The 23,303-nt window shown below is 39.3% G+C and overlaps 1 protein-coding gene across 2 annotated transcripts in view; it reads right to left on the reverse strand.

The window, feature by feature from the left end:
• ARID5B (AT-rich interaction domain 5B) overlaps nt 1–23,303 on the reverse strand; it is a 117,359-nt gene that overhangs the window by 51,866 nt on the left and 42,190 nt on the right. For both annotated transcript variants that reach the window (XM_041474023.1, XM_041474021.1), the window contains exon 3: nt 18,604–18,834. In XM_041474023.1, coding sequence (XP_041329957.1) covers nt 18,604–18,834 — 231 coding nt within the window. The remainder of the gene's footprint in view (nt 1–18,603; nt 18,835–23,303) is intronic.

A 23,303-nucleotide genomic window follows, 5' to 3' on the forward strand; every position in this document is an offset into this window, starting at 1 on the left:
TATCTGTAAATTAGGACTGAAATTTTATCTCTGGCTTCTAATTCACATAAAGATTTACCTTGGTACAATGCTAAACAAGAGTTTTGGAGGGGTTATAGTCCTATTATTCACTGTGGCAAGTGTATTAGTCCTAATATTTATCGAAAGTTTTAAGCTTACTGCCTGCTTTCTGAAGGTTTTCTAGCATGTTATTTTTGTCTGAAGCCACAGTGCTATGGACTCTTTTCCACACAACAGCACTGTTGAAAGCAAAAATCCCAGGAAAATTGTAGAAGCTGATTTTTCTGAAGATGCATTATGAAGGAAGACACTTGCATCCTCTGGATTTTCAATGAAGTTATTCCCAGAATTCACCTTAGCACTTTCACACAGCCACTCAGTCATTGGGAAGGTTTTAACACTCCTATGTTCATTCAAACAGTCCAGCAGAGCTGGTGAACTCCTATTTCTAACCTTTTGTCTTCACTAAACAGTCAAACGTAGCGGATTTGTTGCAATCACCATGGAGATCTGTTGGTTTCAAATTAGGCACAAACTGTTTGTTTCCTCTGCTATTTTTATTGTGTTTTGAGCCTATTACGCTCATCCCACCCTGCCCTTTCCTTATCTTACTGGCAAGTAAGAAAAATGGGCTTCACTGGGAAGTCAAATCCTAGACACAGCCATTCCTGAACTCTGTGGAGGACGGCGATGGTCTCCTCTTCTCAACTGCCTTTCCTCACTGCTGCCAACCAGTGAGTCTGCACAAGGTCAGACTACACTGATGAGATGACACAGAAGGGCCCAATGAAGTAATTGTCTGCTAACTGGAAGAAAAACGTGAACCTTGCTTTGTGCAGCTTCATAGTTAGGCCTAGAAGGGTTGGAAGAATTAATACACTCACTGCAAAAGGGAGTGATAGGCAGGGCTTGGTCTCAGATGTGCAGTGACACGAATTAACCACCAAGGGCTGGTGGCATGGGAGGAACAGCCCTGGCATGGCAAAGGGAAGCAGGATAGGGATGGGACCATGTGGCAAGGGGGGCAAAGGTGAGGAACTGAAGGATAGGAGGACTGAAGCAATAGGCACTTGGGGGATCTGCACTTCTGGACTGTTTGCATTACATACAGAAAGCAGTTAAATCCAGCACTCCCAAGGCAGGTGAAAGTGTCACCAAGAGACACCTGGGCTATTGCAGCCAGATGCTATGGAGCACCCTCTCACCATGGAAAGGCTCACTGAAAGCACGAAGGAGTTGTTAATTGACTCCCAAGTGAAGTCTCTAACAGAAATTCCTTTGGAGGCGCAAAGAAAGACACAAGGACCGATAGTGCTGAATGTAGGTTTCCCACAGCCCAAGTCAATGGGCTCCCTGTGCCAAAAAATGCAGCAGGCTGGGATCTGACAGTCCCAAAGCTGCGTAAGCCAAATGCAAGCCTTTCCCACAGTTCTGTGACAGGTACACTGCTGCCTTTAAAACAGCATCAAGTCTCCACTAAAATATTTCTCTGCTTCTGGAATCATATGCAATCCATGAGAAAGAACTTAAGTTAAAATTCAAAGGCCAATTAAAAAAACAAAATCAATGAAATGCTTTTACGAAAGAGAAGATTGATCTGCAGCTTATAACTTCCAGTAATGTAATATTCTAGAACTTTAATAAATAATGCTTTTGTCTTGATTGCAAAATAATACCCTGCCATGAAAACACAGAGTAGAGGTAGGAAACTGTTCAACAAGAATTAAAATGTCACACTTTGCACAGAACAGAGCATTACAATTATTGGTGAAACACATTTCTCAAACCTGTTAACACAAAATTAACAATTACATACATCACTTAATTCTATAAGTGCATATCTCTCGAAGTACCCATTAGCCAACCATGCCTAGTTCAGTTTTAATATACATGCAGGCTTTGCAGCACAGAGGGGATGTAACTATGCAAGCGCTGGCACAGTAAACCCTGAAATGGCAAGTGCTATTAAATTGAGATGCAATCACACTGAAAGGGAAACATTAACAAACAGCAGACAATTGAGAAGAAAATACAGGGCGCTTGTGTTCTAATACATGTGCCTCAAAACCTTATATAACTATTCATTGTCTAGTTCATCTGGCCAGGGGCCCCGTTTGCTCTATGCTATTCTATACTAATTTTATAATAATAAACTGTTATACAAGCTTTATGCAGTCATGCATATGAAGAGGTTGTGGAAGACATTACATTTGATTATGTTTCTAGCAAAGACACCATCTTGAAATTAAACATACCCTGGTAGAAGTTTAAAATTAAAAAAAACCAAAAAAAACCCCAAACAAACAAACAAAAAAAAACACAAAAACCCACAAAAAAACCCTAGCCAAAACAAAAAAAACCCCTAACAACAACAACCAAAAAGAAAAGACAAATTAAAGAAAAAGGAAACAAATGCATGCAAACAAATAATTTTAAAACCCTAAACAAACAAAAAAATCCTTTTTAAAAGGTTCCTTTCCTCCCCTATTACCTCCACATTATGCATGACAGATGAATACCACTCATTCTTGCATTGTATTATATCCCATAATACAGTGCAAGAATCTGCATGTTTCTGGACTATGCTCACTGGAAGACAATCAGTGATTTTTGGAAATGCATGGGTTTTTTTAAATACACTTTATTTTTGTAAAAACAAAGCAGAATGGTTTACAAAGCCAAAAGGAATGCATGAAATAGCTGGGGTTTAAAAACCTGTTATTTTTTGCTTTAGCATGAACCAACATGAGCCACTGAGATGCCTTAGTTAAGATTTAGCTGTACCACAAAACATTCATAGGACAGCAGTTGGAAAACTCAGGGATGAGAGACACAGGGCACAAAAACATATACACTACAAACAAGATCCAATCCAGAAAAGTAATTTCATATTCCACATTTGTCTGTGGAATTGTCTGAGAATTTTCTGCTCAACATTATTTCCAGGTTTATCACAGCCATTCAAAACTGGCTATATTTAGTCACTGACCAGTGCCAGAAAGCACTACCAGACTATAGGATCATGGCATATTTTAAGTTTGATATCTCATCAACTATCAAGGCCAGAAATAAAATGCCTGTTATAATCAGAAAGAGTAAAAGCCTCAGAGCTTCAAGATACATGAGCTTTTCAGCTAAGTCATGAGATATCCGAACTCAAAAATCACATTCTGATTACCATTGTGTGCCTGATACTTCCCGACTACCCTCTACATATTTTGATTTCAACATTTTAACATCTAATCTAAAAAAATCCCATTAAAGCTAGTGAAGCAATGTTTTATGTGGGGCCCCTGAGGCACTTCCACATGCAAATACCACCACCACATACCAAAAGCAAAGAGTCGGCACTCAAGTGGCACTGAAGCCGATGGGTCTAAGAGCAAACCCCAAAAAGCTTTAATGCCAGATGCTGATCTAAATCACAGCACTGTCAATCCAAAGTAATTGACTCCTGTGGATTTACATGAGTGGAAAGGAGATCCTAATCTTATTCTTAACCTTTACCTTTGAAGTAGAGATGATCATAAATCAGGTTTTCCTATCCAACAGGAAAATGTCAGAATTTCATAACTTTCTTCAAATCAGGCAGGCAGTCAAAAATGTTCTGAGCAACACTAACAGGCTTTTTAATTTTAAAGCGTCTAATGAAAAGAAAACAACTGGAAATACTTACACAGATTAAAACTCTCATCTCAAATGGTTTTGACAAGACAGTGCATTCTGCTGAAAGTGGGCTCAAAGCCCTGTGCTTGAACAGTGAGCACTGAGTTCCTTGAGGTGCTGCAATGGTACAACCACTGTGGAACAGCACCAAAACTCATCCAGAGAAAGGGATGGGTACAGGACATGGCCACACTACCACCAGCTGTCACAGCACTGGCCTTGAGAATATGTCAACCCATGATAAAACCTAATCCTTCCAATCCTAGACCAAGCATTTAATTTCAACTTTTCTGATGAATGAATTAAAAAAAAAAAAGGGGAAAAAAAGACCAAAATCCAGACATATAGTGTCTGCGGGCTGTTACTGTGGAAAAAAATTCCATTTCATTTAAATGGCATCTTCAAAGGCTAAAAAAAGGCATGAAGGACTTGACTCAGTAGAATGAGACAACTTCGTGTGAGGTAAAATTTATGCCAGATTTAAAATGCAACAAGAAGTGGGAATCATGGGCAATGAAGGGGTGGAGTCAAGCCCTACCAAGGGGTTTGCCTGGAGCTCAGACCCATGGCCAAATGCTCCTACCAAATGAAGCAGGAACCTCACCAGTTCTCTAGCTGCAGGAATGCAAGACAAGGGGGCAAAACTCTCTTCAGCCACTAAGGAGTGTTTCTTGACTTCCTGTAACCTATTTAACCATTGCTACCTTGCTTTGGTCGAGGCTTCTGAAACTGCACAAGTCCATCCAACTGCAGCCTCCTGCAACTGCTTCTGGCTGCATGACCCACCTCATCTCTGCCTTTGACTGATGTGCCAATTGGAGTTTGTATTTGCTACTTTGGGACTGTCTGATTTTCACGGCTCTGCGTGGTTGGACCCAGTCAGGACAGCCCTGATGCCTTCTCCAGCTCACCTGAAATGGGAGCTGATGTTACTGCTCATTCATCTTGGCTGCCTTTGCTCTCCCGAATATTTCTGATGGTTGCTAGGCAACTATTGTTGAATACATGCATGAGGCATTAATTGTATGAGCACTTTAAAAGAGGAAAATTCTTTAAAACTGAGGACATTGCCATACCAAAAATAGGATATTTCTTTTATGAAGGGCAACACTCGTGGCTGGGAATGTTGAAGGCTTCAGTATGTCAGAGGCCAGATGAGTCACTCAGATTACTCACATGCAGCGCAGCACAAAAGCAGCATCTTAGCAGACCTGGCTTTATTATAAAGTTTTATTTTAATTTAAGTGCTTCAGATCTAGTTTTATCTTCTGACTGCTGTCATTGGGATATCACAGTCCACATTTTCATGAAATTAATTGCATTGGGTCCAGCTGCTGTTACAGTGTTAGAAGGTAGGGAGTGTATCAATTCAGTACCTTCTGAACCAAACATGGCACCAGCAAGTACTCCTCTTTGCTACACTTCAAAGAGATGCTGTAGTCTCACTGCTGATCCTAAGTGCTCTGTGCTTCTTACCCATAAATGTGGATTTCATTTTATAGGGTCTTTTTTTCCCAAAATACATTCCAATGTCATGATCAAGCTCTAAAGACGGTAAACACAGACTTCCATAAATTGACTTAAACTTCTAAACTAAGTAACTGCAAGGATTTGCAGCTAGGTAATTTTTAGGGGGGGTTGTTTTATAAAAAAAAACATCTCGACCATAGCTAAACATTCACAATGTACACATATTCATCTTAATTACAGGCTGCCTTTCAAAACAACCAGCACCAAAAACCCCCCGAAGAACCATCTTTTTTGGCAAATGAGTACAACGATTATGGTTCATTGCAAAATCGGGATGCTATAAAAGAATGAGGGCAACTGTACTGCTAATTTTAAACATGGTATTCTGAGCTAAGAACTGCTCAAGACCCTGGAAACAACCTCTTTCATTTTTCAAAATTGTGCTCTACCTCTGTGAAAGTTTGTAATGGGACACAGGCTTAGCTCATCACAGTTCAGCTGAGGTTTGTAAGACTTGAAGGTGAAGGGACTTATTTAATCAGGGAAGTGAGAAGTACAATCATCAACACCTACTTAAAGTAAACATGCCACCCCACAGCAAACAGCTGTTTTTCACTGGGAGTTCAACTTCCACTACAGTTGCAAATCCAGAGGGAAACACAGGAGGGTGATGACAGAGCTGGAAGATCGCACCACACCTCTCTGTTGAAGCAGCAGCAGTGTCTGTGAGTATCACTTAGTTAGCAGGACGATCACCATTAGCGACTTCACATATTCTCTTACCCTTTCTGTAACCTGAAACTGCTAATTTCAAATAAATTCATTCTCTTCTATTATCCATTTGTTTCTAACACCTTCTTTTAATTAACATCTCTTTAAAGCTATTGCAAAGTTAAGGTGACCAGAGATGTTTGTGAAAGACCCACGGGGAAGACTCAGGAAGCAGACACCCTAAATCTGCAGATGATCTTGCAGTGTGTTGCCACACATTTAAATGACATGCTACTGAGTTACATTTTCCATTTTCACCTGAGGAGACAGCCCTTTGCCGAAGTTACTAAAAGTGGCCTAAAATGGACCTAAAATTCTCCCTGAGCTGATCTGAAAAGAGAACAGGCCAGGGATTGATCAGGCCCCAGGGATGAGAGCAGAGGAGCACACTGCCCGATCAGTGCTCTGAGGCAGGCTACTGCTCATGGTGGATGGAGACAGGGAAGGAGAAGAAAGAGAACATAGGCTATTAACAGCCCCCTGCATGGATCAGTGAACACACTGATGTTTAGCTTCTAACATACCATATTTCCTCCATAATGCTGTTCCTCATTCTTCTGTCCACAGAACAGATGCAAAACTCTGCCTTGTTTAATTAAGAGTGCAAGCAAATTTTTTGAAGGTTTGTTTTATTGTACAATGGACACAAGATCCAGCACAGTCTAGCCTTACTGGCCTGGATGTTATAAACAACATATATTAATAAAGTTACAGTTTCTAAGGCCAGAAGGAATTAGGAGGATATTAACACCTTGTTTACCTTCTGCAGATACTGGCTATAGAGCTGAGTGACTACTGGATGAAGAGTCCTGGACTACAGTATCTCTTCTTTGAGTAAGGGTCTTGTCTTTTACAAAGCAGTCTTGATTTAAATGATTCAAGTAAAAAAGAATCTATGCTACTCCTAGCTAAGTTGCTACCATGGTTAATTACCCCTCGCTGCTATGTAATTGTGCCTTAGTTTCAGCATTAATTTACCTGCTTCCACTTTGAAGCATGGGGTCTTGCAATGTGTCAGCCAAATTACAGAGACCTCCACTGCCACAGGTCTCCTCTTAATGGAAGTACTAACATTCTAGTACTAACTAGAATGACTGGGCCCCTTCTTAGTCTTCTCCTCTGTGCACTAACTGGAGCAATATTCTTTAGTCTTTCACTTAGAAGCAAGTATTCTGTCCCATGAACTGCTTTTTGGGCTCCTCCTTAACCCTGTCCAGTATTTGAATATGCAAAGGACAGGCATCAGAATCAGGTACAAAGGTAAAAGAAGGGAAAAACCTCTCTTCAAAAACACTTCCTGCTCTTCCATGTTCCTCTACAAGCCCATAGTTCAGAATAATACATTTCAGTATTAGCAGTGCAGTTATTCCATGAAATTGTACCACCCTTTTTGCAGCAAGCCATCATCATTGACTGACTAACCAAAAATGTTAGCTCTTAGGAGGCTGATAATGATTTCCTCTAGCATTAATGGCAGGAGTAGTAACACCTCTCTATTTCTTCTCTCTATTCCCTGCTTATTAATCCAAGAAGCAGGTCTGCTGTTCTATTCCAGTCAATTGGTTATCTATCATTACCCCAAGTAATTTATGCCATTATGACCAACACAACAGCCCTGAAGAACACAGATGCTGCCAGATCACTAAAAGACCAAGATACACCTGTATCTGAGGCCCAAACTTCAGCTGAAATGTAATCTATCACCACTTCACTCACCTTTGGCCCATCATGGCCAATATATCAACTAAAAATATCACTAGAAAAGTCAGAATTGCCAATGACAAACCTACACAAAAAATCCACACTACTTCTTTTATTAAAATCTGCTTTCACTTTCAGCACTTACGTATGAAAACAAGGTCCTAGGGAGAAACTACCAGCATCCACTGGCTATGGACACATCCAGAAAGTGACTGCTGAAGTCTCTTAAGCTATTTGTGTAAATGATAAACTAATGGCCCATGATCCGTTTGATCAAGTTTACAAAGATGCTGACAGATAACGAGAACTTAAACAGCACTATTGTCAATAGAGAGAAAAAGCCCTACTCTGGATCCCCCTCAACGCCTTCACTTGATTTCAGAGAGAGAAAACTATAGCAAGAATTTTAATGACCTATTTTGCCTCTTTTGCAATTTGATTTAAAAGCAAATCCACAAAATCCCAGGCACGTGGAATTTACATTCTGCAGAAGTCTCACCCACCAGCAATTACTACTGCAGTGTTTAAAATTTTAAAAGAAAACAAACCCAACCTGAACAAAACATTATTTTTCAATTAATTTTCTTACTCTAATTTCTCTCCACATTGCATCATCTCCCAATTACTATGATTTTGCTGAGTGTGCCAGTTTCTTAAATACACAGCTATAAAATGTATGGACTAATTGTTGAGCAGAACTGAAGAGCTATTAAAACTGCAATAGTACAGCACTTCCAATGGTAGTCTATTATTTCTACATGATTGGTTTTGTACAGTCCAACTCATGCAGTGAAACTCTTAGATAAATTAACTCCTTCATTTTGACATAAACATCAAAGGGAGAATTAAAGGAGAACGAACATTATTTTCTGCTGCTATTTTAGACCTACTGTTCATAACATCCATGAACATTCCTAGAAAGTTACAAATTATTTAAATTGAGAAAGCCATTTGCTGTTTTATCAAGTCTGTAATACACAAAATTTGGCTCCAAAATGATCTCATTTTCCCATTTCATGTTTCTCTGTCATCTACATGGTAGAGCATGTTTACAGAACTTTATAACTATAATATACAATTCAGTCATTTCTAAACAGCCCTGTAAGAGTAAGTCTGAAATGTACACATTTTGAAGATTACTTAGTGAACACCAAACCCTTTCCCAGCTGTTTTAAATTTTGAATTTCCCAATAAATGAATAACATACTAAAAAAGCAAACAAGATCTGACATTATTTAGTCTAAGTTTCTAAAATGGCATAACATCTGTGGCTAAAAACAATTCTGAATAACTATATTTAACTAGAGCAGTATTCTATTATTCATAGCTCATTTTCCTTACAGACTAGGGGACCTAATGTGGTGTTCAAGCATTTCAAACATTTCTTTTAATTGTTTAGTCCTTCCAAGAGCCAAAGGGCTGCAAAAAGGGGGAAAATGTTCACTCATATCTTTTATATATATTCATGTGACCAACCCATGATCTCAGTTAAGTGCCACGACTGTTCATTAACACACATCACAGCCCCCCAGTCAGCACTGCGAGCTTTGAAACCATGCCAGAAGCAGGGGCTCAACAAATGGCACTTTGACCTTTTCACTACTAACTTCAATCTTTATTAAAATCTCTCAGACGTCAGCTCTGTCTCTCTCCTTTACCATCTTTTATGGGCTCCTGAAATACCTAATATTCATTCATTAAAGGGAAAAGTTTGTTACATTCTTACATAATGATAGATTCCCCTTTCACATGCAATCGGCTTGTGAAATGCCTTTGATTGAAAAAAGAACGAACCACCCCCTCCCCCTGCCAAACAGCTCTAAATTCAGAATGCTCACTCACTTCCAGGGAAATCAAGCATGCTGCCTAATATTAAAAAAATCTCATGGCATCCAGGCAAGTTTAGCTCTGTTTCATGTTCCCCTTATTAAATTTCACCTTAGCAACACAAAAAATCCTCACCCCACTCTTTTGCTTGCTTTTTCAGTTTCATGTTTGCATCTTTACTTCCTTGGTCCAAGCATTTAAGGGGGGACAGAAACTGAATTTTTTTTTGTCCAGCAGTTTCAGTTCCTTACAATAGTCACCAAAACCAGCAATCCCATGGAGGAAAATGCAACTAGACACAAAGAGAGGCTTTGATCATTTTTATGGTGCTCAAGCATAGGTCTGGGGGGAGGAGGGAGGAGAGAGAGAGAAATCATGATTTTATTTTTCTTTTATTTGCCTACCAGTAATTAAATAATTACACATTAAGAACAACAACAACAACCAAACAAAAAAAAGAACCACAGAAAAAGTTCTCATGAGTCATTTATGTGTTTTCATTCTTTGTGTAAACTTTCTGGCACACCCTATATGCTTCATTTCTTGCTTTAAATAAGTAAGTACTGGAAAATATGCATAGTATTTGGAACCAAGGGGGAATGACACATTAATTCGAAATTTACTTTGTGTAAGTTTGCATTTTCCAAATTTCAAATGCAACTTCAAGGAAACCTAAAACTCACCTTCAACCTCTGATTTCTCTCCCCCTTCACCCACGGATTATGCAGAAGGTATAAGCTATTCATTTAAGCGGCACAGTGAAGTATCATCATTAGGTGGCTTAGTTGCCTGGGTTACTCCTATCAGCCTGACCAGTAGGGAACCTGGGAAGCGCGAGCTCCAAAGGGGGTAAAAGTAAACAAAGTAATGAGTAACAGTTACAGCTCCTTAAAATGTGTACATTAACCTCGCTATTGGGAAACTATTTGCTTTTTAGAGGCAGCACCTTCTGATTGAAATAATGATAAATTTTTTTGGAAATTCCATCTCAAGCCAAAATGAAATTACCTGAGTGCACTCTCGGAGAACAAAGCTTTTTAGTATACCTTCAAATGAACTCAGGTAAGTTTACAAATGGTCTGTACCTAAAAGACCATTAGCTAAAATTGCATTTGTTTTTATTGAAAGACAGCCTCAAGTGCTGACATGTAATATATGACATGGGATACATAATAATACTGTTAAACCAGTTCTGACATAATATTTCCCTAGGCATAATAACCACAAATGACTGCTTTAGTTAAGAACTAGCCAGAAACAAAATAGATCCACGTAAAAGTAGCTTTAACCATAAATACCTCAACAATATTTTATGTCACTTTGTAAAAAAGTTAAAGGAGTCCCATAATAATTAACAACAAAAACTTCATGTTCTTTACTATTGTATGGTGGTTGTGAAAGGTTATTTCATAGTCCCGCAGCTGCCAATGCTGTAAATTATGCAGGCACCAAGAAGCATTAAGGAGAAATAATAGCAATTTAAACTAAGGCTGACGTAATTCATGATAAACAGTCATTGGAAAATATTACAATGTTGTCTTTTTTGAGTGGGTTTAATCAGAAGAATGTGACCATATTCTGACACAAACCACTCCACTTTTCCATTGTATGGGAATGGGGGCCCTTCCCTGGCCATAAAGGTTTCCCTTGGTCACTGCTACTGCTGAGCCCCAACACCTCAGGGATGCTGCTCACAAGGCTTGGGTTGCCAGTGCGCCCAGAGTTCTGAGACACATCTCCAGAGTCTGAGCAGGCCTGGCGGTCCAAGGGAGGCACAGAAACCAGGGGAACAGTCAAACAAGGATGTGCTAATGAAGGCATATGAGGCAAAAGAGATGGCTCCAGAAATGAGACCACGTATGATGGACATGGCTCACAAATATGATGAACACAGCCCATCTTACTTTTTGCTATGATCACAAAACATGATTTTGATAGCTGAATTGTAAAAGCAGCCATCAAGGGGAAATCTTATAAAGAAGGAATTAGTAATGAACATCAACAATCATTTATTGAATGGACACCAATAAAGAGAATGCATGTGTAGGAGATGACAAAACGCAGGCGATGGGTTACATTTATCAGACACAGAAGAACAGCTCACTTGCAAACCCTTGTTTGCTGGAACTACACATTAATTCTCTGCTGAACTCTGTCTGGTAAAACATGTAAACCCCACAATACCATCACATAGTCACTAACCTAAAAAATAAACTGAAGTTCTGGGCACACCCAGGCCTTTGACTCTGCCACGGGCACTCGAGAGAGAGGATCTCTCACCTCCTGTCCAGTGAGAGCCCCAAATCCAGAGCTATCCCAGCCCAGGCCATACTGTGCACCCCACGGCTCACAGCCCTGATGCTTCTCAAGCACCTGGGTCACAGCAGGCACATGGTGTAAGCCCCCTGCCTCCAAGACTGCTGCTCACGGGTACCTGAAGAAGGAAGGAGCCTCACCAAATTGCCAAGTGCCCTCCCATGGGAGCAGCTCTCTGGCAGTGAAACCAGTGGATGCTGCAGTTCCCCTGCTCTGCTGTGCAGGGCTGACAGCCACAACCAGCCCTGGTGGAGAAGGGACACGGAAGGAACGGGCAGAAGCAGCTTTTCAAGCAGTACCTGCTCTTCCATTCATCATCTGCTGCCTTCCTGAGGGCAGCAGGAACATGCAACCCAAATAAAATCACTGCTCTCCATCAAGGAGCTTTGAAAAATATAATGAAATATATATATAGTGAAATATAGTGAAAAATAATCTATTTTACTGTATATCCTGGTTACAACTACGGTTGCTAGTGAAAAATCACTAAAAAATCAGAAAGGAGTGGAAGCTAACATTTGTTTCTATTGAAGTTCTTGCAAACAGAAAGGTACTTTATCTTACTTTACTACATATTACTTATGTTCACTTAACAGCTTGCTGTTAACATTGGGTGAGATTCTGTTTTTGGTTAACTGGTGAAAATCTTGAGTAACAGCCACAGAAGTGCATAGTTATGCTGGATTTACGCCACTAAGGAAGGCAGAATGTGACCCCTTATCAGTGCCTTTTTGCTTTGAGTATACAAATATTTTATGCATTTCAATGAGTGACAGAATGCAAAACTTGCAAATATTTATTTTTAGCTGTATGAGGAAAAAGCAATTAGAGCTAAAAATGTTAAGAATGAAGAAATCACTTAACAGAAGCAATTATGTTGGGCACATAAACAGCTCTGCCTTCAGACATTTTATTCAAATGATGCAGAGCACACTAGAAAATATCAATTGTTTAAAAAAAACCCCTCCAAATATTTTTTCACAACTGAAAAATCTATCATTATAAACAACATCTGGGGATCATTAATATCTTGCTCTACAGTTGAATTAACAAAATAAGAAAAATCTGACCAGAATCCGGAACATTTCCAGATTCACTTTCCCAAGCTAAAAGCTTGTGTTTGCAGAGGTGGGGTGGGAGGGAAGAGGAAATGTACGTTTATCTATATTGTATATAGGACTATTATGCATTAATCACTACTTCCCCTCCAGGTATGTCCTGTTTTTGTTTTGAGAGATCTAAAATTTGAAATATTTAGCTAAGCCACCCTGCCCAAGACCTTGGGAAAATTTGCATATTTTTCAGACTGTTGGAGATGCCACCGTAAAGCTCCACCTAAGGAGCTCCCAGTATCCATGTTAATAAAAACTCTCCATTCCTCCTATTGCTGTTCTAAATGTTTTAAACATTCCAGTCTTTGCAGAGGAGCACTAACACCAATCCCACTCTAATATCACATCTGTATTAAAACAAAGAAGCCTGAAGCATCTATATAGAAACTTCAGGTTTTTCTGAATTTCACTCCTATAAATTATCCTGCAGGTAGCCAAAACAGACAACAGCAATAATGCTGATACTTTACATCAGCTGAAAAACTTTAAAAAACACCCAGTCAGCCCAAGTACAATTATTGTACTGGAGCTAGTTTAAAAAGAAAAGCCAACTTTAACTCACACAAATAAAATAAGTCACCAACAGGAAAACTGTATTTCATTGAGACTGAAAACATTCTTCCGTCCTTTTTTTTGTTTGTTTTAAAGACTCGTTCCCTGCCAAGGTTTTATTTTGTTAGGTTTTTCCCCCAAACAACTGATTTTATCTGTGAGTCACAAACTTCTGTAAACTAAGATGCATAATGAGAGCAAAGACCAAATTTCAGCTATACCAAGAGTAATGGCACCACTCTACACCCTGGAGTCACCAGCTTTCGTGCCACAGAATTTTTCTGGCACATGACCCATCCCTAAAAAGCCCTTTCTCCTTCCTAATGCTGCTCTTCCAGGGCTTCCCTGGCCAATGACAAGAAGGAGGGTAAGTCTTTCTGAAATTGTTGGCTCAGAAACTCCAGCAGCTGGGAGGACTGGTAAGTCACCCCTCATTCCCAACCACTCCCTGCCAGCCCTGGAAGTGAGACAAACTGCCTTCTTCATTGTTTTACAGGGAGAGATGAGCTGCTGAAGGTTTTGAGATTTGCATTTTAATGTAGATAACTTTTCCCCTAGCAAGCAATATATCATTAAGTTTGGTTTGGGGGATGGGGAGGAGATAAGAGGGACCTGCAATGCCCTTTTGCACATGGTTTTTTTTCAATGAGCAGTTTCCCTCTGCATTGCTCATGTAATGGCCAAATGAAGATGGTTAATTTTTCAGAGAAAAAAATGTATTTATACCACAGTAGGTTGTAGTTCTCTCACTTTTTGGTATTAAATTTTTCATTAAAAATTGAGTTTTACATGCAACCCCAAAACCTTCTTTTGGGCTTGGACATGTGTTTAGAGTATGCCAGGGACCAAACATATTGTTAAATGGCATATTGGACCCAGCATGCTGTAAAAATAATCCAGAATGATTTAAAATTTACCAAACAGATTTTGAAAATTGAGAAGAAATAAGGTATTCAGTTTTCTCTCACACTCTTGTTTATAGAAAAAGCAAGCCCATCCTCACACAATGAAAGACAGCCTTTGGCTTAATCTTTAGCAGACAGCATTTATAACATTTATCTAGCAAAGCACCATGAAAAATCGTTCTGTATGAGATTTTCACGTGGTGACGCTGATGGAGCTGAAACTCACCATCACCCAGACCACAGCTGGATCACAGAAAGATCCTGGCTCATTGATGAGCCCTGGAAGCCACTCCATGCCATGGGGCTGGCACAAGCCTGGCAACTGAAGTCACCTTTTTTGGACAAGCAAACACAGAGGACATGCGCTGCTCTAGCAACAAGTGCACACTGATTTATGCCCAGTGACCTTCAGATACACCTTCTGAACACTCACAGTCAGCTTTGCCTCCAGCTAGATCACTTTGGTCTATAATGAAAATTATTAGAAACCTAATTTTTCATTCCTTCTCTCCTGCAGCACATATGACCACACAGCAGATGCCAGTAAATTATATGCATTTATGAAAGTTATTCAGTAACAGTAACCCCAGAGGCTGATAAATGAAAAAGATTTTGAAAAATGTCTCGAGTTGAAGTGAAATGAATTGTTCATTTTCATTGCTCGTGTTCATTTCCTTATCCACCTGGACTGCTTCACACTGGTGAGGACCTCTAATTGCTCTTATTTCAGGAGAGGGATACATGTGCAGTTTGACTGCAGTCACAGCCAGGAACGTGGGCTATCAAGATATCCAAGCATGGTTTATGTCTTCTGCTTTCCGAACAGAAGCAAGCTTTTCAGCCTATTTGCATTCTGGAAGGGAACCCTCCAAGGCAGTTGGATTAACTAATCAGTAGTTATATCAACAAGAATGGGAGCAGGAGGCTTCCCACTCACAGCAGTCTTTCCTCTGTAAATGTAGAGCAAGTCCTTCTGTGGCAGGCTGCAAAGAAATACACACAAATGTTTGAGCCTTCCAGCTGCTGAACCCATTCCTCAGCAGCCTGCTCCTCCAGCAGCCTCCTAGATGGGATCCTGTGGCACACTGAACCAAACCAGAGGAGAATCAGAAGAGGACCATGCAAGAAAACGGGTCCCAAATATTCCTGTCCAGAGCACTTGGGCACATGCCATCCAGCAGTGGGCACGCAGGGCAGAGGCAAGCACAGGCAGCTGTGGTGTTGGGAACACCTGTGGCAGCCCAGGCTGGAGCTGAAGGGGAAGCTTAGCACAGCCTGAGCCTCACAGAGGCTCTATGGAGACACAGAACATGCACACAGGACTGCCCAAAGCCTTGCTGCATCCCTCCCAGCCATACCTGTGGGAGCTCACAGATAGCATCTACATACATCTGCTTTAAAAAGTCCCACACCAAACAATATTTATTGTCAACAAAACTTAATTCTTCTTCCTCATTTCCAGCTTCATTTATTTTTGTTAAACCTTACAAAAGAGGGGAAAATAGGCAAGGAGTATGAGAACAAGTCAGAGCTCAACAATTTTTTTTTGTTGTTGTAAATTTATAATGAAAGTAGAGAAGATATTCCCAGGAAAAACATTTTAGTCTATTAAAACTACCTAACAAGGACAACAGCTTACATGCTGGGGGTTCTTTGTAAAGGTGTTTCTGGTGTCTCATTTGTGACATGCTGTATCTGTTGCAAAATACTCCAACATACAGAGAATGTGTAAAACTTGCCTCAAAAGCAATGCTTCTGAAGAAGACCTGGCATCCACATCGGAAACCAGTGCTCCAGTGCTTCCCACATAAAGACATCAGCAGAATGTATTTCCCAAATTTTGTATTTGCTTTAGAGTTGGGAGAATTTAAGGTAAAAACAGTGAAAATACACACTCCTATCTTGTTCCTTCTACACACTTACTTCATTTGCAAGGTAAGAGAGGAAAAAAACCTTCAAACTACACGTGTCTGGGTCTCCTTATAGACACCTCTTCAGAATTTTAGTCACCATTTTTGTAATCTGGTATCCCCTCAGATTTGACTGATAAATACCAGTGCCTTAGAGTAATCTATTTATCTACTGTACCACCCTGCCTCTGTTTAGCCTTAGCAGTCATCACCTTCCACATGTGACATCAATCTACATGGTATCAATGTAAACTGTTTGTATAATGAAGCATTGTACATTTTATTGTCCTGCCAGCAAAAAGGATAAACTAGTACTTTGCCTGCTGTCTTCAACAAAGGTAGCATAATTGACACCATACATTTCGTAATGCAGATATGAAACCACACACTGGCCAGTTTTTCCTTCCTAAAACAGCAGGGCTTGCAAGTTTTACATCATTATGTTCATAATAAATACTTTTAAACAGTATTTTTCGGGGATTTTTTTGGTGACTCTTTTTTTTTTTTTTAATAGGGATTTAAAAAAATCTGCTTCTTAAACCAAACTAAATTTTAAATACACATTATTAATTTCTATGGCTAAGATTTCTGTGGCTCTGGTTGATAATGAGATAATTGCCTCGCAAAGGTCAAGAGAATGGCATAGTTGGCTTTCAGAGGCTGAACAAAGCACTTGCTATGGTTCACTAAGCGTAGTTTCTGCATCATTCCACATCTCTTTGATTCATCTATTACTAATACTCCATGATACACTTGCATTATGGATCCAACTATTTCAACAAACCTGTAATCAAGGAATGACCCTGAATAAAATACTCCACAGAAAGCAGATGGTAGGCTCATCAAACGCCTTCAAGCCTAAAATAACCTTTCTCACATAGAAAGGAGAGTCAATTACAACTGAACTTTATATTCTGAGCTTGAGCTCAGAGTAAATAAAAACCAACATGATACTATTGTGTCATTGGACCAAACTTCCAGGGCATTTAATTCATTTTTTTCACCACCACCACCCCCTAAGAGCAACCAACACTTTTATTCATAGTTCATTCAAAATCTGTAATGTTTTGTGTGAGTGTGAGCAGACTTGACAGTTTGGGCCAGATTCTGAAAAATCTTGACAGCACAAAACTAAAACTATTCTCAGCAGTCATGTGCTCCAGTGACAACACCACGTGAGGAGGGATCTCCTCTGCCTTTTGGGAATGGAGTGGCAGAACAGCAGAGCAGCACCACCTTAAAAAATGCCCCAATGCCACCACATTGAGTCAGGGTTTCTCTGCTGTCACAACAATGCCTGAGCTGGGCACCAAGCTCAAAGCCAGTGTGCTTGAGCTCAGAAAAACAGGTAGATGACTCTCCCATCAGAAACATTCCCTCTCATTGTTACATGTTTAAGGGCATCTGCAGACTTTTTTTCTCTAAGAGACTACAGGAGCTTCCTTGCAGCGACGCGGGGTCCTGCAAGAAAAGGTGTACTCACCACCATGCAGACTTTGCAAGCATTAGCCACAGAACTCATCCACCTGGTGATACAGGGCATAAGACTTAATTCTGTACACTGCTAAGAAACTACACTGGACCCATTACGGGGTGCCTACACAACATGACTTCCACCACATATTCAAAGCACATCTGCTGTCGTTGGGATGATCTGACACCAAAAAAATCCTGTGTGAAATCACCTCATTGCTATCAGCTGTCAAATCTTGCAGTCCTTTCCCCCAGCTCTAAGGGGCTGCATACTCCTTTAGAGCTGCAGGGTATTCTCTACGCCTCTTGAATTAAGAGGTCACCTGCCAGAAGTATCTTTGCACTCATAAAATCAAGCTCCTAGCAGTGGCAAAGCCCATGATGAACAAGCCCACATTCCAAGATGACCAGAAACACACCAGCTACAGCTGACACTTTCAGGGCCTGGGGAGCACGCTGATGAGTGCTCTGCAAAAGCAATGGGCTCTGCCAGGACTCTGTCCTGTTTTGCATCTTTTAGCATACTGCACCAAAAACGACTTCAAAAAACTAACACACACTGTAATGCTTCTGGAAGACAGGCTATATGTGAATGGTTAAGGTAGATGAACTTCAAACCCAGGCAAGGTATCGTTTCACTCACACCCACTCACTGTGCTACACTCCACCCATGTAACATTATCTTTGATTGTGAACTCAAGTTGCAATACTGAGATCACCAGTGGCCAGAAGCCTTCAGTCTTAGAGAAGAAAGAGCATATTTAGTACTGATCATTTCAATCATAAATAGCATTCATGGTTCACTGCAAAGGAATCACATCTTCCCTTTGGAAATCAGTGGATACTTAAAAGAAGAAAAATGCCTTGTGAGAAAAAGAAAATAGCTGTAATGGGACTTACCAAACTCATCGCATATACTTTCATTTTCTATTAGGGTAGGGTGATCAAATGTATCCCGACAATAGAAGATTTGGGGGTTCTTGCTTGTTACTGCAATGCCTCCAAGGGCTAAAACGAACTGGTCTGTTAGTATTGACGAGGGCTTGTCCTGAATGCGCTTTAACATGGAACGGTAGCGACAGTACTGTGGGTAGCTGAGAATTAGAAGGTTTGAATCTTCATCATCCTCACCTGGAAGAACAGAAAAAAATACTCTTAATATATCAGAAAAATACAAAACAAGAGCTGTAACTCAAGTATTTCAGAAGAATTCATTTTGTCTTTTCTCAAGACACAACTTTTATAGTACAGCGAGTCTGGAAAGAAAGGTTAAAAACCAGTAATTTAAAGAAATTTTATTAAAATAGGTTACTTTCTGCCTTTCTGCTCAGTTTTCCCATACTTACAAGGACTACCTGGATGAGCAAGAAAACACTGCTCTGCTGAAGTTGGCCAAGGGCCTTAATCGAAGTGTTCTCCATACTTTGCCAATTTGGCTGCTTCAATAGAAATATAATCTGTAATTTTTACTCAGTTCCCCATATAGCTTTACTACACTCATGTTTACATCAGTTAAAATATTATGTTAAAAATATGTTAATATTTTATAAACAATAATATACAAGCCTCAGGGCATATAGCTATTACCTCTCCTTTCAAGTCCCTGATACTGGCAACTACCAAAGGACCTCTGGGCCAGGGAGGTGGGCTGATCCGACCTGGTCATTGTGGCTAAACACCAAGAGGTGGAAGAAACTTTCTTCGCATTAACTGCAAATGCAGCAGGACTCAATAAACTCCTACAGAGCACAACAAGCAAATGAATTTTCGAACAGCTTGTGCTGCTGGGCTCAAAATATAAAGCAATCTAGACTGCAGAGCTTTCCGTTCCTCTATGGTTTAGATGGTATCACGTATGAAGGTGGCAGATTTTGAAATAACACAATCAAGTGTCATCATATAACCAGAAGGAAACCTAAGAGGAAAAAAACCTCAACTAGGGATACAAACATGAGAAATTACTCATTTGCAGGTATGCAGCCAGTACTCATCACTTCTTTTTATGCTCATTTATCTCCTCAGGTACGTAACTGAACATGGCTTTCCAGGCACGCCAATGAAGACAAAGCAACAGCATTCACTTTACGTTTTCTGTTCTACTCTGATTACTGAATAACTCAGCTATTTCTTCTGCCAGAGACAAAAGGTCTACTATTTAATCCCATTACTAATACTGAAATCATCATTCTTACTCCTGAAGTAAAAATCACTTCAGACATTGAAAGAAAAGTCAGATCAGCTCTCTCCAACTAAATATGATGCACAACTCATCTAGATTCAAGTGAGGCAATGAAAATGTTGACACATAAAAGGCTAAATTTTAAGAAGTCTCTGGAAGCAGATATATCACCTAGAATGTCATCACTGCAGAAGAATGCAATGCTGTAAAAAAAAAATCAACACGACAGACGGACTTGCAAAGCACTGTCTTTACTAGCACAGCTCCTGAAAGTCATCACTTTTAAAAACTCAGAACTCTCACCACTATCCTGACATAGGTGAGGAGACAAAACTGTTTGTGTTAAAAAAAAAAAAAAAGAAAAAAAAAAACAAAATAAGGGTAATACATTTTGGTAAACAACACTGGCATTTTCTAAGAAAATAGAATTGATGGCTCTAAAACCTCTTTTGGCCAATAAGGATGTGGTCATGCTTTTCTTTGTTTCAACAAGTATCCCATAAGCCTACACAACAGCATGATTGAGCCAATTGCTCCTGGGAATAAGGCTCTCTCTCTCTTCTTTATTAGGAAACTTAAAAAATCAGATCAGGAAAACTGTTCTAGGAATTAAGAAGCACATGATCTGTCCTTTTAACTCCTTCGAGAGTTGCACGTACGCCTGCTTGACAGTTATTACTACTTTATACCTTTGTATAGATAGCAGCGAGCTGAATCTGTCGATCTGACAGCACTTTTCTTATGCCAGGATGTGGTCAGCTTTTTAAACAGGGTGTATACAAATGTACGTCCCACGTGCCTTTGTAGTAAACCATTAGTTTCTAGACAAATGTGCTGCAATGCAAGTCCCTGCACAGAATTACACAAACTTTGTACCCCTGACAACTGACGACTTAACTCAGACCCCCTGGCATAAATTAAAACCAAGTAATTTTTACAGGATCACTTTCATACATGCTTGTGCAATTCCAATGAGTACTTTGCGATGCATTTGTTTCCTTTCCTTTTTTACTCCAGGTTCAATAGATACATCGAAGAATGAACAAAGGCTGAATAAACTGAAAATTTGCTTAGTGAAAGACAAACACAGTGTTCCTGGAACAAAGATTTTTTCCTCAACCACGCCCACATGAGAAAAGAGAAATCAAAGCAGACCAATCCCTAATAAAATGCAAGCCCAAAGACGAGCTATTATTTGCTTTTATCAAAATCTCACACGTGCCATTTAATGGTGGACTTAGTGAATATTGCAAGTATTTTTCAGAAATACGATCAGAAAGAGTTCACTCTTAGGAGAAGTGAAGCTCAAAATATGGATCACATTCCATTAAAATTAGGAAAAAAACCCATGACTTCTATAAACATACAACTGAGATATTAGGAAACCAAGATGCTGTATTTTTGAGTTTCATTTTAGATTCAACAGTCATAACATGGTAGAAGATAATACCTACAGTATTCTGCTTCAGTTGTGAGGCTCAACTGAAATTACTCTAATCCTATGCTTATATCATAATTGTGTGGTTTAATAACACCCTCCAACATCAACTTTTCATTTATTTTTATATTTCAGGGCTGAAAACAGAGAAACTGTAATTAGGAAGCAAAGTTCCACCCCTGCCTTCCAAGCACTGCCTATATCTGCAGAGATATAATCCAACAGTTCCCTTTGTCAGGGGTAAAGAGAGCTGGGATTTGGCACAGCCTGGCATTTATGTTGGATTACATGTTCTTCAAGTTGTCTTTGTAAGTAAGAGATGCATGAAATGCCAAACACAATGAATCTATGCAAGAACTGACTTTTCAAATCAGCACAACCATTTTTAATATGTAAGGCAAGACAATTAAAAGCCCCAAAAGAAAAAAAAAAACCTAAAGCCTGTTAAAAGGACGAATTCCTAACAAATCCATCTAGAGCCAGAACTATTTACAGAGAGAGCAGAGAAAAAAAAAACCCTGTAACATGCTTTTTGTTTGCTTGCTTCAGAAACATCAGCCTATAATGTTATTGCTAACTGCCATAATCTACCCTCAACATCAGTAAGCATTATTTCTCTTTAAAAAGACCTTCACACCAGGATTTTATAGAGCTTGATGGAAAAACTATGCATGTTCCTTCCTGTACCTAATTACCTCAACTGAAAAAGCTGCCAAGTATTTTGCCCTTTAGTTCTTTTAATCGTATTAGTGCAAATGCATTTGGATGCCAACAGAAACAAACATTTTAAGATTTTTACTTAAAAGATTCCAAATATGTATGAGGCTAGTGCTATGAAAGCACAGTCTACTTCTTCCCAGAAAGCACAGAGTTATTCTTGCAGAAGAAATATGAATTTGTGCCTCTTGTAAGACTAAATGTCTAGTTTCGACCCAATTTAAGTAAAATGATGTCAATATGAACTGCTCTCACAATGATTTATGCTACCTTCTGTTACTTTATTACATTAGACATTCCTTTCTCTAAGCTTTATACTTTTTGCCGTCCTCCTAGCAACCACATAAAGGCTGAGTACCAACTTTATGCGCCTGGCACCCTTCCAGGCTCGACTGTTATTGATAATTATATTGAAGTTTCAATTTAATTGCTACTCTGTTGTGACACAGAATATTTTTTGTAATTAGGCTTTTCCCATTTTCTGTCCATTCATTTTTTGCACTACTGAAAATGACTTTTTCGGCCCAATCCCCCCTCCCCTCACAACACAAGCAGAACAATGACACAGATAAGGGTCTGTACATCTGTTACTATCATTAACAACTCAGTAATGTGAAGGGAAGAAAAAAAAATGGGGAAAAAAAAGCTGAATATAATTTCTCAGAAGGTAAATTTCTTTTCAGTTTAAGTACTCTTTTTCTTCTTACAGTTACTCAATGATTTCCTGTTCTAATTACAAGGCATTATACAGAAAGTAATTTTTAAAAAGGAAATGTACCAGCACAGGAGGCTAAACAGAAACACTTGCTTGGTATGGTTTGAAATTGCAAATTTTTACATCTCTTATCAATTCTCTGCTTTACCTTTGTACAATATATTATACCACACATCTACTATTTCTTCTGAAACAGTTAACACAAATGTACACATCAAAGGGGAAACAACACTTGCAGTTAAACTGCAGGCAAAGGAAAAAAAAAAATCAATTTTTTCCTTTTCCATGTAGCTGGTAAGTTGGAGGCAAGCCAAGCCTCGGAGTGGAAAATATTAAAAAGTAAAAAAAAAAAAAAAAAAGGCAGCAGGCTTGATTAAAAAGCAAAAGAAGAGATATTCAGTTCTAGATCTAAATGAATAAGCCACAAACTATTTCATAAAAACATACTGTGACGTAAATTACACATCAGTATTGCACTGTTGTGGTTATTTTGAGAAATGGCTTGTACTGTAAGTCAGCTGGTAAAACCCCACCCTTAATGATTTTGTAAT

Source organism: Pyrgilauda ruficollis, unplaced genomic scaffold (assembly GCF_017590135.1).
Source record: "Pyrgilauda ruficollis isolate IOZ18807 unplaced genomic scaffold, ASM1759013v1 scaffold11, whole genome shotgun sequence".
Classification (NCBI taxonomy): Eukaryota; Metazoa; Chordata; class Aves; order Passeriformes; family Passeridae; genus Pyrgilauda; species Pyrgilauda ruficollis.